The sequence below is a fragment of the Chiroxiphia lanceolata genome, chromosome 16 (assembly GCF_009829145.1).
Source record: "Chiroxiphia lanceolata isolate bChiLan1 chromosome 16, bChiLan1.pri, whole genome shotgun sequence".
In the NCBI taxonomy this organism is placed as follows: Eukaryota; Metazoa; Chordata; class Aves; order Passeriformes; family Pipridae; genus Chiroxiphia; species Chiroxiphia lanceolata.
Window position 1 is genome coordinate 4,374,919 of NC_045652.1, and position 12,999 is coordinate 4,387,917.

Sequence of the window (12,999 nt, forward strand, 5' to 3'; positions counted from 1 at the left end):
TTATAAAAACATTAAAGCCATCCAGGTTCTAAAAAATTTATTGTAATTGTTACAAATAACACCTAATTAGTTATATAAATAAAAACGAACTGGTTTATTAAACTCCAGCATCTAATCTTTTCATTCTCACAGATGCTATGCTGAGCAGTATGTAACTTTCTACTTTTAAAACTTATTTATGGAGTTGTGAAATTAATTTTACAAAATGAAAACACAGGGAAAACAGTATCTTCCTATGAAACAGGAATCCTTATAGTAGGTGTTTTTTAAATAGGTACCATTTTGGGTTCCTTCCTTTTTTTAATTAGTTTTCTACCGATAATTACTAAAGAGTTGGTTAAAACAAAGTAAGATTTCAGAACAGTTTCAATAATGTTTGACATTCCAAAAGACAAATTGCAGGGTGTTCTGGGTTCTTTCTGTAGGTACTAACCCAGCAGATAATTCTGTACTTTGGCATCTGAACACAGAGAGTCTGGGGCTCAGTGTTCCACTGTTCTGAGCAGAGATAAAAAAAGGAGTTTGTCAGTAACCTGTTTAGAGACAGTTTTTAAGGAGAAGTGATCTTTCCACTTAGATGAGAGGGCAGTTTAATAACTTTGTAGAAATTAATCAGAGGGATTTTCTGTTCAAAAGTAGCTGGTAAGTCTGCATTGCTACTGGCTGAACCTCTTTCAGGCAAGCCTCTAACTTCTTCTCTCTATATAATTATCACAAGAGGTGATAACAGTAAATACAGTGACAAATTATGCTACCTAAGAAATGCAGAGTAGCTCTGCATTTATATTGTGAAATCGATCCCCCTTTGTTGTTTTTTTTTTAGTTAATGTCTTTAGCATTACATGCAAGGTAAATCTCATTAGCTTGTGAAACTGTTGCAGATGACAAAGAGTAAAACTACCAATTGTACATGCAGGTGAAAATGAAAGAATATTCAGTTTGATCACTAAGTTCACACTAAAAGTATCTCTGGTAGGGCAGAGGCAATGATCGGATACTGCTTTTGGATTTAGTCAATGCTGTCCTTGTAGTACAGATTGCAGATTCCTTGTTTTGTTTTTTTTTTCCCCTAAAATGTGAACCTCTAAGTAACAAGGTTCACAGATTTCTAAATGAAAATTTCAGCTCTCTTTAATACGTTGTAGACGAAGTAATAAAAATAGATTTTGTTCTCTTGGGGTTTCAATCTTCAAGGCTCTGTTACCCCTAAGAGACGTTTGCTCCCGAACAAAATAGTTTTCAGTAGGATCCTCAGGGTACTTAATGCTTGCAGAGCTAAGATTTTCCAGGTAATTCTTAATATTAGCCAGACCTAGTTCCTTCTGGCTCCTATTTATTAGGCTCTTGCATTTTAAAGCTGTGCAGAACAGAAAGGTGCAGTTTTTTCTATGTTCCTGGCAGAGCAGGAGGCAGGAGCTCTGTGCAGTCGGGAGTAAACAGTAAAACAAGTAAAACTTGTGAACCCAAGTGTTAAAACTTCACCCAGGTTCTTTATTAATCCTGCACAACACCAAAACATTGCAAGGAAGCTGTGTATATGCATATAAAGGAATCATTTGATGTTAATCCTTCAACATGGTTTCCACTAACCCAAATCCTGTTTGCCTTGACTTCGGAAAGGACAAATCAGGATTTGTGGCATAAGGAAGTTTTCTGCATTTTGAAATATTAGTGTATTTAACATTTCTCTTTTTATGTTACCTGGTTTATAAAAGAATTTTGCAAGAGAAGGTTTATATGAAATTACTCATATTTCTAGCTTATTGTCCTAAGATTCTGCAAAAGACTTTTCAATGTATTTGGATGACAGTATATGAGAATATACTATGTCATTTTTTTTAACAAATAGCAGAAAATTAATTTTCTGATTGCAGTTATATTAGACATAGAAAAAGCAAAATATTTTACTTTTGATATCCTCCTTTCAGATGCACAAAGTAAATTGCAATTTAATTTTTTTTTCCCAAGCGCTTTTTACATATTTCGCAGTAGTGCCCTTTAATAGCTATATCAATATATTGTTTTATTTTTACTAGACTTCATAAATATATTGACATATCTGTAACACTAAACATGAAGCTTCCAATGCAAGAGTTTGTACATAGTCCATATCCAAATGTCACCATTATTTCATTTAAAAGATCCCAGCATGTCTACCTCATGATCCTTATGAACTCTATAGTACTGAAATACGTCAACACTTTTTCTTGCTACATTCATTAAAATTAAGCACCCTTCCCCTACCCCATCTGTAAACATCAAGTCAATTGGCAGCTAGCACATTTCCCAGTCAGCAAGCAGTATTGTGAATTTTATCTTCTCTTGCAGAAATCAATTCGTCTTCGTTGCAGCAGATGAAATTTCTTGTAACACCTCTGCAGGTAACAATCATTGATACTTCTTGATGCATCCATCCAGGTCTCAATATCCTTTTTCACATGCTGCATTGAATCGTAAGACAAGGCATAGGAAAGTCCAGAGTTATAAATCTTTGGGATAGTTTGATTAATTTGTAGCTTCAGCCTATAGGCTCTGCCCTAGAAAAGCTGTTAGGTTATTGTGCTGACTCTGGTGTTTTGTGTCCAGTTTAAATATCATATGGCCTAGTACATAAGGATGTGTTAAACCTTCTGATAAAAACTTACTGGGCAGTGCAATCAAGACTGTGACTTTCAAAAAGCCAAAGCAAACAGAACTGATGAAAAGAGTAAAGGCTTAGATGTTTGTAGGACATTGTAAGTGCTATAGATTTAACGATTTTCTTTTCAACTCTTTGGGGGCAAATGATGCCCACAAGGGTCCAGCAGACCCTAAAGCACTCACAAAGTCTATCCTATGGATAAGATAGTGGGAGAGAGGGTCTGTGCCTTCAGAGGATCGCTCTCTAGTAAGTAAAAAGTCTTGATATACTATCATGTTGTAAGCCTTGGGTACAGAAGAATGAATAATGTCTTTAAAGGGTAATGGTATTTTGTAAATATGTTGAATATGTCAAGGGATTTTCTCTCTTTTAAGCAATAGAGTTTGAACAAGTTTAGTCTTAATTCAGGTAAGGATGGTATTATGTTGCTATACATAAGAAATCAAAAGGCAATATAAATAGTAATAGTGATGGGACTTATTCTGCCAACAATGTTATGCAAAAAATCAAGTTCATAGAAGTTGCTCATATTGAAGGATGAAAGGGTATATAGTGTGAAACAAAATGTTGGTGTTAAGAAGTGTTTATTTATAGAGTTTTATATTAGCAGAAATAAGAGAAAGGTGATGAGATTTCTGTTTATGCCATAATGTTCTACATAGCAACAAATCAAGAGCATTTATGTATGAAAAAGAAAATCATAGCTAAACCCAAAATATGCTAAAATTGTAGCAATGTCTGTGCTAGCTACAGCAACTTTGGTGGTAATCTGAAAAGTTCTTCTGTAATAAAAACCTGATTTAACATGGGTTTTTCCAAGTCCTATATCATGAATAAAATACATTTTGAGAAGTCAATACTTGTCACATTCTTGACATCACTAGACTTGGATTTTGGCTCCATTATTTCCCTTGAGCTTCCTGCTCAGCTCTTCATTGGAGTGAGCTCTAGTAGGAAGGCTATTAATTTGTAAATCTAAGCCTTGCTAAGTCAGAAAAACTGTAATTATTTTAGCAGTTTTATACTTGGAATTCTTGAGTTAGATCTGGGGTCTGTGGGGCCTGTTTTGCAGAGTGAACCCTTCTAAGAAATAATTATTGCTCTAATACAGACATTTTTTTCCCTCAATTCAGGCACAATTTAAGTGCCCAAGGCTGTATTATACACATTCTGTATTGGAATTTCAGTAAAAAATGTGACACTCTTATTTATCAGTACATTCAGTGAACTTCACACAAAAGAAAATAGATCTCTGTGTATATTTATTAAAACTTTTCAGTTTACCAGCTGATTACCTCTGTTGAATTGATTCAACAATAAGGTATTTTTGTTAGGTATATTTTTGACCATGTGATAAACACATCTATCATAGGTGACTGTAGGTGCCTTTTTTTGCTATAAGATATGAAGTGGAAAGCTAATGAGAGCCTGTATCTGCTGTTTCTAATATACTAAAGTTTTAGTAATAGAATTTAAAGGACTTTTGGCTTTATAAAAAAATAGCTCCCTGGCCCGTATTCCTGGGATTCAAGTTGCCAAAGTTGAATTTGGTCTTTTGAATCTGTAAGTTGACTCGCAACTAATTTATTATCTGATGTTTTCTGGTTTAATACGTGGAGCATATATAGAGTTACATAAACCTTTAGAACCAAAGCTAACCTTCCTGTGGTTTTTCAGATGCATGCAAAACAGCTGCAGTATGATTTTATAGTGCTTTTTTTAGTGCTCCTAAACTCAATTGCAGTGATTTAACTGTGTTTGTAGAATTGACGTAAAGTGAAGATACTGATAATATGCTCAATGTTTGAAATGTGAGTATATGTATGTTTGTATTGTTTCCTCTTGTAGACTTCAAATAGTAATATAACAAGTAAAGTTTTGGCTGGAACTTTGTCATCCAATGGAAATGGGAGGTCTTGGGTGATTCTGCTGGTAACATTCACTCTTCTCTCCCTAATACTTTATCATTCCTGCCAGAGGATACTTAGCCCTCAGCCACACAATAATCTTATTTGATTTGGGAATAAAGTAATCTTGAGTAGATAAATGTGTTAATGAACATAGTGTCCATATACACATTTCTATTTAAATATGTGTATCTGTTCTTGAATGCACATTACATAAGGAAAACCTCTTCAGGTGTCTGCCAGAGGGGTCCTTCCATGGGAAATTTAAAAGCATTTCACTCCTGATTGCATCCAGTGCATTCTGAGGCTAAAAATAATTTCTCTTCAGAAGAGAAGTTCTGCACTTCTGGGATAGATCTTCTCTGGCAGGAATGATTAAAGGGTTTGCAAACAGAACTAGAACAGAGGCAGGGAAACTATCAGAAACCTCCTAGCACTCTGATGATGGAATTTTAACAAGGATCTCTGAAGACCTTCCTCTAGCGAATCTCTGACAATAGTTACATTAGGGGAGAATTAATCCTGAGGTTCTTGGCTGATGGGGGGCAATGGGCATCTTGCCCTGTCAGGTCTGGATAAATCAGAACGAGACCCAGAATAAACCTTTGATTTATTTATGTGTTGGTTGCAGAACATTGTTCATTTTGCATCTTTAGCATTTTTAGTGGATTTTTCAAACCAGTGCTCAATCTATTTTTTTTTCTTTTAGGTTTTATAAGATCAAAATTCATAGTTTGTAAAGAAACTATATTTTTAGTGTCTCTTCCAAGTGCATTCTAGGAGGTACCTGCATATTTATGTTTTTTGTGTAAAAATGAGACAGGATCATTATTCTAGATTTATATTACTCTCTCTCTCTTCTTCCAGTTTTTAACTGTTATCCAACCTCCATGTACAAACAAAATAATCCAGTGTGGATGCATGCTTCATATTATTTTTCTCCCAAGTGTATTTGCAATGGTTTTGGAATAACAGAGAGAGAGAGGCAAGTGTATATATAAACCTTAATTTACAATGAAGTATGGTGGAAGTGGATATAACATCTGTCCAATTGTGACTGTATTTATTTACATTTCTGAGCAGAATCAGCCCCAGGAGGAGGGATTGTGTGTTTGTGTGTGCACGCAAAGGAAATGCTTTATAAAGCTTTAAAAGTTGACATTCTTAGATTAAGTTATTGACCTCCACTTGGAGAAAGATACAGTCTCCAAAATAGATTAAACATTCTGAAAGGTTTAATTTTATAACTCTAGGAAAGATGTTGCATACAAGCAGGCAGCTTAAAGAAACAAACATTGGAATTTGTACTGTTGAAATATTTGAAGAGAAAGAATAATGGCCATTTTTAACAAATGCAATTGCTCCAATCATTGCAATTCTCCTCTATACCATTATTAACCTGTCAGCACTAACACTGCCACAAATGTAATTTATTAAACACTAGCAAATATGGAGATACTTATTTAAAAGCAGATCAGTATTGGATGAAGTGCTTAAAATGTGCCTGTTGTGGCAAACCTACCTCTTCTGTGTTATATAAATAATTTCAGCTGGTCAAAATTTTGCCATGCATACTTGTATACATCTCATTGACCTATTCACGTGTCTGGTAGGAGATACTGATCACATCAAACTCTTGCAAAAGAATTTTGAGCAAGTATAATCCAAACTGCTTTGGAAGAATGCAGCTTCAGAGGTATTTCCTTTAGCCTGTTAGAATTACTGTGAAGACATATGCTCAGTTGTGAGAGGTTCTTCCCTTTTAGTGTTGCTGCCAATGGGTTTGACTTCATTTCATGAAGCAATTTGACTGGGAAAATAACCATTTTCTATGAGATGCTTTTATTATTATGCTCTGCTCTTCCGCTAATCAAATAAAAAATGAAGATGAAGGAGCATCTGTAAGGTCCTTGTGCCAGTATTTATTTAAGGCTGTACTGCTGTTCCCTGTGAAAAATGGCAGACACTGAAGTTTTTGCTCTGGAAAGACTAGGAAATGTTGCGCTAATGCACAGAATTAAACTTCTTCTATAAATTCAAGTGTCCTTTATGTTGGCAGTTTAAACTTGCGTTTACTGCCGCTGTAAATAGTTGCTTATATGGAATTCCATTTGTTACAGCTTTTACTGCTCTCGGTAGTTGTGTGGTAAAGATGTTCAGCTATCGGATCAGTTGATAAAAATCAGTAAACACTTCGATTATCCTCTCTTCTTCTTTCATGAAGTTTGATTAATTCCTTTTTCTCACCCAGTGAAAACACTGGCAGCCCTCGCTGGCATCTTTGTCACTATCTCTGTGACAGCTCTGCCTTCCCCGTGCTCGCAGTTCTAGGTCAGTTCGCATGGCTGGTCAAATGTGACAACATGACAAGATTAAGTAAAGCTGAGGTTCTGTGATTTGTAAATGGAGGATTTGCAATGTGAAGCTCCTTTGATAACAGAAGTAGTGAATAATCTGTGTTTGTCCTCAACAAGTGCGTTAGAAGCATGCCTGCATCTTCTGGGCTGGTATTTTTTTCTTTAATGAAGCAACTGGATTTTTTTTTCTCTCTGATAGACTGGAAATAGTGCCCATGAACGATGGTCTGTGTGTGTGCATGTTTGTATGCCTATATACAATAATTAAATGAGCAAGGATTCAGTTTTAGCATCTTGAGATTATCATACTCCATTTAAAACATTAAAAAATACTCTGGTTGCATTCTGCACAACTTTACACACAAGCACAAAAGACTGCTTTCAAATTTAATAAACAAAGTACTCAGTATATTTATTATTGAACGAGATAAGAATTTCTTCAAGGTCTATTTCCCTGAAATATAACAGCAATAGTAACAGGAAAATTCTTTACAGATCAAAGAAATACTTAGTTTTCATTGGAATAGAGCTGGTTTTAAGTGTCACTTGATGGCAAGCCACAGTTTCCCCAGTGGCTTTTTTTAAGGAACTTTATATGAATTCTCAGTTTCTTGGATAGAAGGTACACAGAAAGATGGTGGTGGTAGCGTAGAATTACTATGGTAGATTTTTGACAAGGCATCAGCTGAAATTCCCACATTTGTGTAAATCCAGACAGCAAGACTGAAACTTGAATGAAAGCTTTTAAGCTGAGATCTGTCCCTGAGATTGCTCCACAGCAGTTATTCAGCATCAGCTCAGGGCAAAGTCACCTGTGCTGCTGTTTGTTACACTTCTGTGTTTCTGCAAAATAACCAATATCAGTCATGTTTGGTTCAACGTTTAAAGAGGTGGTAGCTCAGCTTTGGCTAGCTGTAAACATCCCACAAATTTCAAAAGCAGCTCAGGTTGGCAAACAGAAGTAAAAATGAAAACCACATCTGAGCACCAGAACCCAAAATTTCTGCAAAACGTGCCTGTCAATGAACAAGAAAATTAACTGGCCAAATTGAGCTATGACATAAATAAGTAAACAGTCAAGAATTTGAAATTCATCTCTACATACAGAAAATTCTGCATAGGCTTCTCAAGTTTCTCCTTGCTCCAACCTGCAGGAAAAAGTAAACACTGCTTCTAATATTTAAGCAATGACATATTTATGAAGATCCTTTAATGGAAACCTTTCATTATCTCTCTCTCCCTGAAGACTCTGGTCAAGTTTCTTATCTCTGGGAAAACCTAGGAATGGTAGTGCTGTACTGACAGGAAATCCCTTATGGCTCTCCAAGCATCCAGGAGTTCAGCATTGCAGTACACCTTGAAGTTTCCCTGTTTCCTTGTGCTGCCTGTCTCTTCCCAATTCTTTCTCTGCTCCACATCACAAATCTGTAGCACATTCTGGGTCATGAAAGAGGAAGATGACATGCAATAATGTATATTATGGTCCTCTCTTGTGCAGTGACCTTTAGTGTTTGATACTGGGCATTTAAAACTGTGCATAAAAAATTTTAGCCTTCTTAACCTTTCCAATGAAGCAAAATGACCAGAAACCATTTTTATCAACAGATTTCAATTTCCTTGGTCTCATGTTAAAACTTCAGAGACATCTTTCTCCGTGGCCTTTTGAGATATGGAGAAAGACTCACTGGTCATTCAGGTGACTGAAATGCCTGAAGTTGCTTGGTGTTAATGTCTAAAATGAAGTTAGTTGCTTGGTTGCAGGTCCTTTGAACACCGTAAGGAGATACCATCCTACTTCAGTGAGATGAATTTTAAGTTAAAGGGCCATCACTGCTGCACAGGTTTGACCCACTAAACCAGAAATACTGCTCAGCAGTGTGGTGTGTGACTGGGGTGGACACGAAAGAGCTCTGCTGCTCACAGTTATGTGACCCAGAGAAACAGCACCACGTTACTGGAATCATTTAGATGACCCCTGCTTTCCTTATATTCCTTCCACTTCTTTACTAAAATCTTCACATCTTTGTCTAAAATTTCACTTAGGTCTTCCTGTACCAGAGGGGAGCTGTGGATTGCCCCTCCTGTGCCACCTGCCAATGGCAAGAGGCACATCCTGCAGCGATGCCCATTCCCTGGGTGAGCAGGCAGGAGCACCCAAACACTCTGCACTGACCTCTCCCACTTCACCACAACCCAGTCCTTCAGTTGCCTCTTTGTGAAATTCAGTAGTAATTGTCAGCACAACAGTTTCTGTAATTTAAGGTTATTCTGGTTAAAGATTCAACACATTTAGGTCTGAAGATGAAATTATTTTTTCACTTGATTGTTCAGTTATAACCAAAGCTGGTAAAGAATGGATAATATTTTGAAAAGCTTAGAAATATGAGCTTATCAGTGGTACACATACTTTGCTTGTAATATGGCAAGTAATGGGGGATGAGATCTCAGCTAGATTTAGCTGAGATAGTGACCAACTCTTAACTTCTCTCTTCTTAAGCACATTCATAATTTTCTTTATTTCCTCCAGTGATGTGTAGTTGTGAAAAAATGTGTTAACTTGGTTCTTATTTGTGTGGTGAAATTTTCCTTACTGAAGCTGTTATCAAACCCTATAAGATATATGTTATTAAGAAGCTTCTAAATGTGTCCAGTATTGGATCTCCACTGTCTGTGCTACATCTATATGGAAATACAGCCATAGCACTAAAGAACTTAAAATCCTGAAATTGTAATTACAATTAGAGAGACTTTAACAGTACCTACTGCTGAAGACTTATATATTCCATTTAAAAAGACCTACTAAAATAAATCTCACAATTTCCCATTTTTAATTCTTTTTTTATTTTTTTTCATTTGTTTCATGGACAACAAATTGTCCTTTATGTAGTATTTTAGCATTTTTAAACCCTCTGCTGAAAATGATTGACAAGATTGAGGAGTAGCATACGTAAAGAACGTAGATGGTGGATAGTTTACAGTTGTACTTACAGATGTCAGCATGGCTACACTTTTTTTTTCTCAGTTATTTCCCAGTAAGTTGTTAGTCCAGCTATTTAAGAACCACTGTCAGTATGGTAACAAAATGCTAGCAAAACGTATTTTTTTTTCCCCATTATGTCCTGAATACATGTCCCAGATACTGGAAACTAGTGGAACATACCTTGTGCTAATTAGTGATGCATCAAAATCATTCATCAGATGTGTTCTTAGACAAGGATTTGTGAGTGCACGTATTGGTTTCGATACACTGATTTAACATCTTGTAAAATGCACACAGATAATTCCATTGACTATTAATTTATTCAAAATACTTGTCCTCAATTTTAGTAAATTGTTTACTTAGAATCATTATTTCCAGTGTAAATGGTCACAAAGCGTTTAAATGCCACTAATTTTAATGAGGAATAAGCACGCTGGCAATAATAGTGAATAAATGCACCAGTGTCTGTGTGACTGAAGCAGCTTACTGATTTGCAGTGTGACAATATAGTTTAAATCCTTCTTACTATTTTCAGCATGGAAATCAGAATCTATTCTGCTAACCTTCTGAGCTTCTAAATTTGGTGTCATGCAAGGGCGTGTTTAAAAATTAGCATTTAAAAAGAAACCCACTTGCTTTAAGTTTAAGCTGACACTGTTCCTTTCCTCTGTGGAAATGAAATTTATTAATCATAATAAAACCATCATATTCTGAAGGTAGAGGTCACCCTGAGGAGGAAAAAAAAAAAGTCTATTCATCACAGAGGAATTTCAATGCATTTTTTTTCCCAGATAATACCTGAGCATGTGTTCTTTCCCCTTTGGAAATATATTCTTCCATGTTTGTGCTTACATATGTCAAGTGTGTTTAGGAAGGTGCAAAAATGAGAATTTTGTGATTTAATTTCACATACTTTTTTTTTCTTTTACAGAAGATTTGGAAGAATGCTTTTTACGTTTTATTTTGTGTTTACATTGCCCACATTTGTTTAAGTGGAATTTCAATATCCTGTAAAAGAAAAAGAAGAAGTGTTTCTTATTTTAACAAGAGTATACGCATTACTAATTCTGAAATATCATTTCCATGTTAATATCACAGTACAAACTTTAGCATTATCATAAAATAAATGTAAAACATTCTTTTTAAGGAGCAAGGATTGACTTTGCTCACAGTTTTCCCATTAGGATTACTTCACAGCTTTTTTGTTTTAAGGAAGAAACATGGTTTATATAGTAAGATGAAAAAAAGCAATGTAAACCACTGACAATAAGTGATTACTACTTTGGCAAAAGAATAATAAAATGCACTCAGAAGTCAACGCTGGGTTGAAACGGTCATATTTTCATCTTTTTAAATTGCTTAATGTGTGTGTTTATCCATGTTTTTCCCTTAGTTGTCAAGATTTCTGTCAAATCATGATACAATATTAGCAACGTGTTTTATTACATAAGTGCTGTAAATTTGCCAGTTACTTCAGTGGTTGACTTAAATATAATAATAATTTAATAAAGCCCAAACAATATGTATTCAGGCTTGTTCCTTCCTTACAAGTGGCCCTTGCATTTAGGCTACTTAATCCCCTGTCATGGGTGACCCAGGAGACTGTTTTGTGAGACACTGGGACATAGTCAAGGATCCTGCAGGAATGGGGTGTAGGATGGACACAAAATGCAGCCCTTAATCTTGACCAAAATTAATGTGATTGCTACAGGTCTAAATTTACAGCCCTTGCTCAGCATTGCAGCAAACAGATAGAAAAAAAAAATAAAATAATAAAAAGAAATATACTGAGTCCCACTGCTTTAAAAATAATAGTCATAGCATTAAAGCTGTATGAGAATAGTCCAGGCAGTTCCTCCTCTGTGTTACTTGGGCCATGAGGGAAATTTATAACGCTGAAAACATGCCTAGCTTTGAATTAATTGTTTTCCCTTTCTAGATGTCTTCTTACTGTTTGAATGAGATTTGGTTGAAAAGAATTCAAATTTTATCCTGGTGTCTAAAATGGAACCTCAGACTTTAAAAATAGGCAGAGGTAATGTCTTCTTCACTTCAGTGTAGATGGACAAGACCTAAGAGATTCTCTTATGGTTACTATCAAATCTCTAAATTATGTTTGCATAGGGGTTACCAAGGCTGAGGTTTATGGAAGTTCTTCCTACTCCAGAGGCTCCAGAGGGTGGGATCAGTGTCAAACCTGCTCAAAGAACTCTCAGTCTCCCTTTCCAACTCAAAGAATCCCAAAGTCATTTACCCAACACAGACTGTTGTGATCGATTTTCCTTCCTTTTTTTTTCAGCGGGAACTGCCTGTTTTCTTTGTTGTTAACTGCCTTGGATAGTTTCCAAAAATAGGTATTCATGGATATCAAACATTTAAATGCAATTGATATAGAAAGAGGAATTAATATATTTTATATAAGTCTTTTAGACCTGTTTTCCTGAGTTTGAGACCAGGTCTTAAGGAAAGTGGTTGCCTAACACACTGTTACCCCTGGATATCCATGTATACCTTTGATAGCAACGAGGCCTTCTCTGCCCAAATCTAAAGTAAACATAGGTGTGCAGTAAGATACAGAGCCCACATTCCTGAACTTGTGGTACTTTAATAGTTTAACTCATTTTTAATGTGTTATCACTTCAAAGAAATTTGGATTTACTAAGTAAACAGGACAGTACAACTGAAGGCATTCAGCTACAATGGTTTTACTTTGTACTGAAACACCCAGATTTTAGAGTACTTTATAAAAACATCGATAAACTTTACATTTGCTCAAAATGCTGGACTCTGTTGGTGGGAAAAAATGGTTAATTCACAATACTGAGTATTAACAACGTGCACTTGGAAGTTTGAACTTCCTGAATTTTTTTCTACTTTTTATTTTTTTCCATCAAGGTGTGTGGTTATACATTCTTGGAAAAGGAAAAGCATGTGACTTCTGCAAATCTTGTTCAGAGAGTCAGGGATGGGAATGTAGTGCCAAACCCTTTTGCCTTCAGCCAGCACCGTTGTCCCAGCAGGTTATTTGCTGGGATTTCCATACGAAATGAATCCCTCCTAATCTTGCAAATTTTGGCTCAGTGAGATGGAGAATTAAAGACTACCTTGTCTGTG

The 12,999-nt window shown here is 35.7% G+C and overlaps 1 protein-coding gene across 34 annotated transcripts in view; it reads left to right on the top strand.

The window, feature by feature from the left end:
• The window catches only part of RBFOX1 (RNA binding fox-1 homolog 1), a 1,157,213-nt gene that overhangs the window by 1,139,052 nt on the left and 5,162 nt on the right, over positions 1-12,999 (top strand). For 5 of the 34 annotated variants that reach the window (XM_032703684.1, XM_032703682.1, XM_032703676.1 and 2 more), the window contains one exon: positions 2,329-2,381. The exons of the other annotated variants lie outside the window; for them this stretch is intronic. In XM_032703684.1, coding sequence (XP_032559575.1) covers positions 2,329-2,381 — 53 coding nt within the window. The remainder of the gene's footprint in view (positions 1-2,328; positions 2,382-12,999) is intronic. 34 annotated transcript variants of the gene reach the window in all.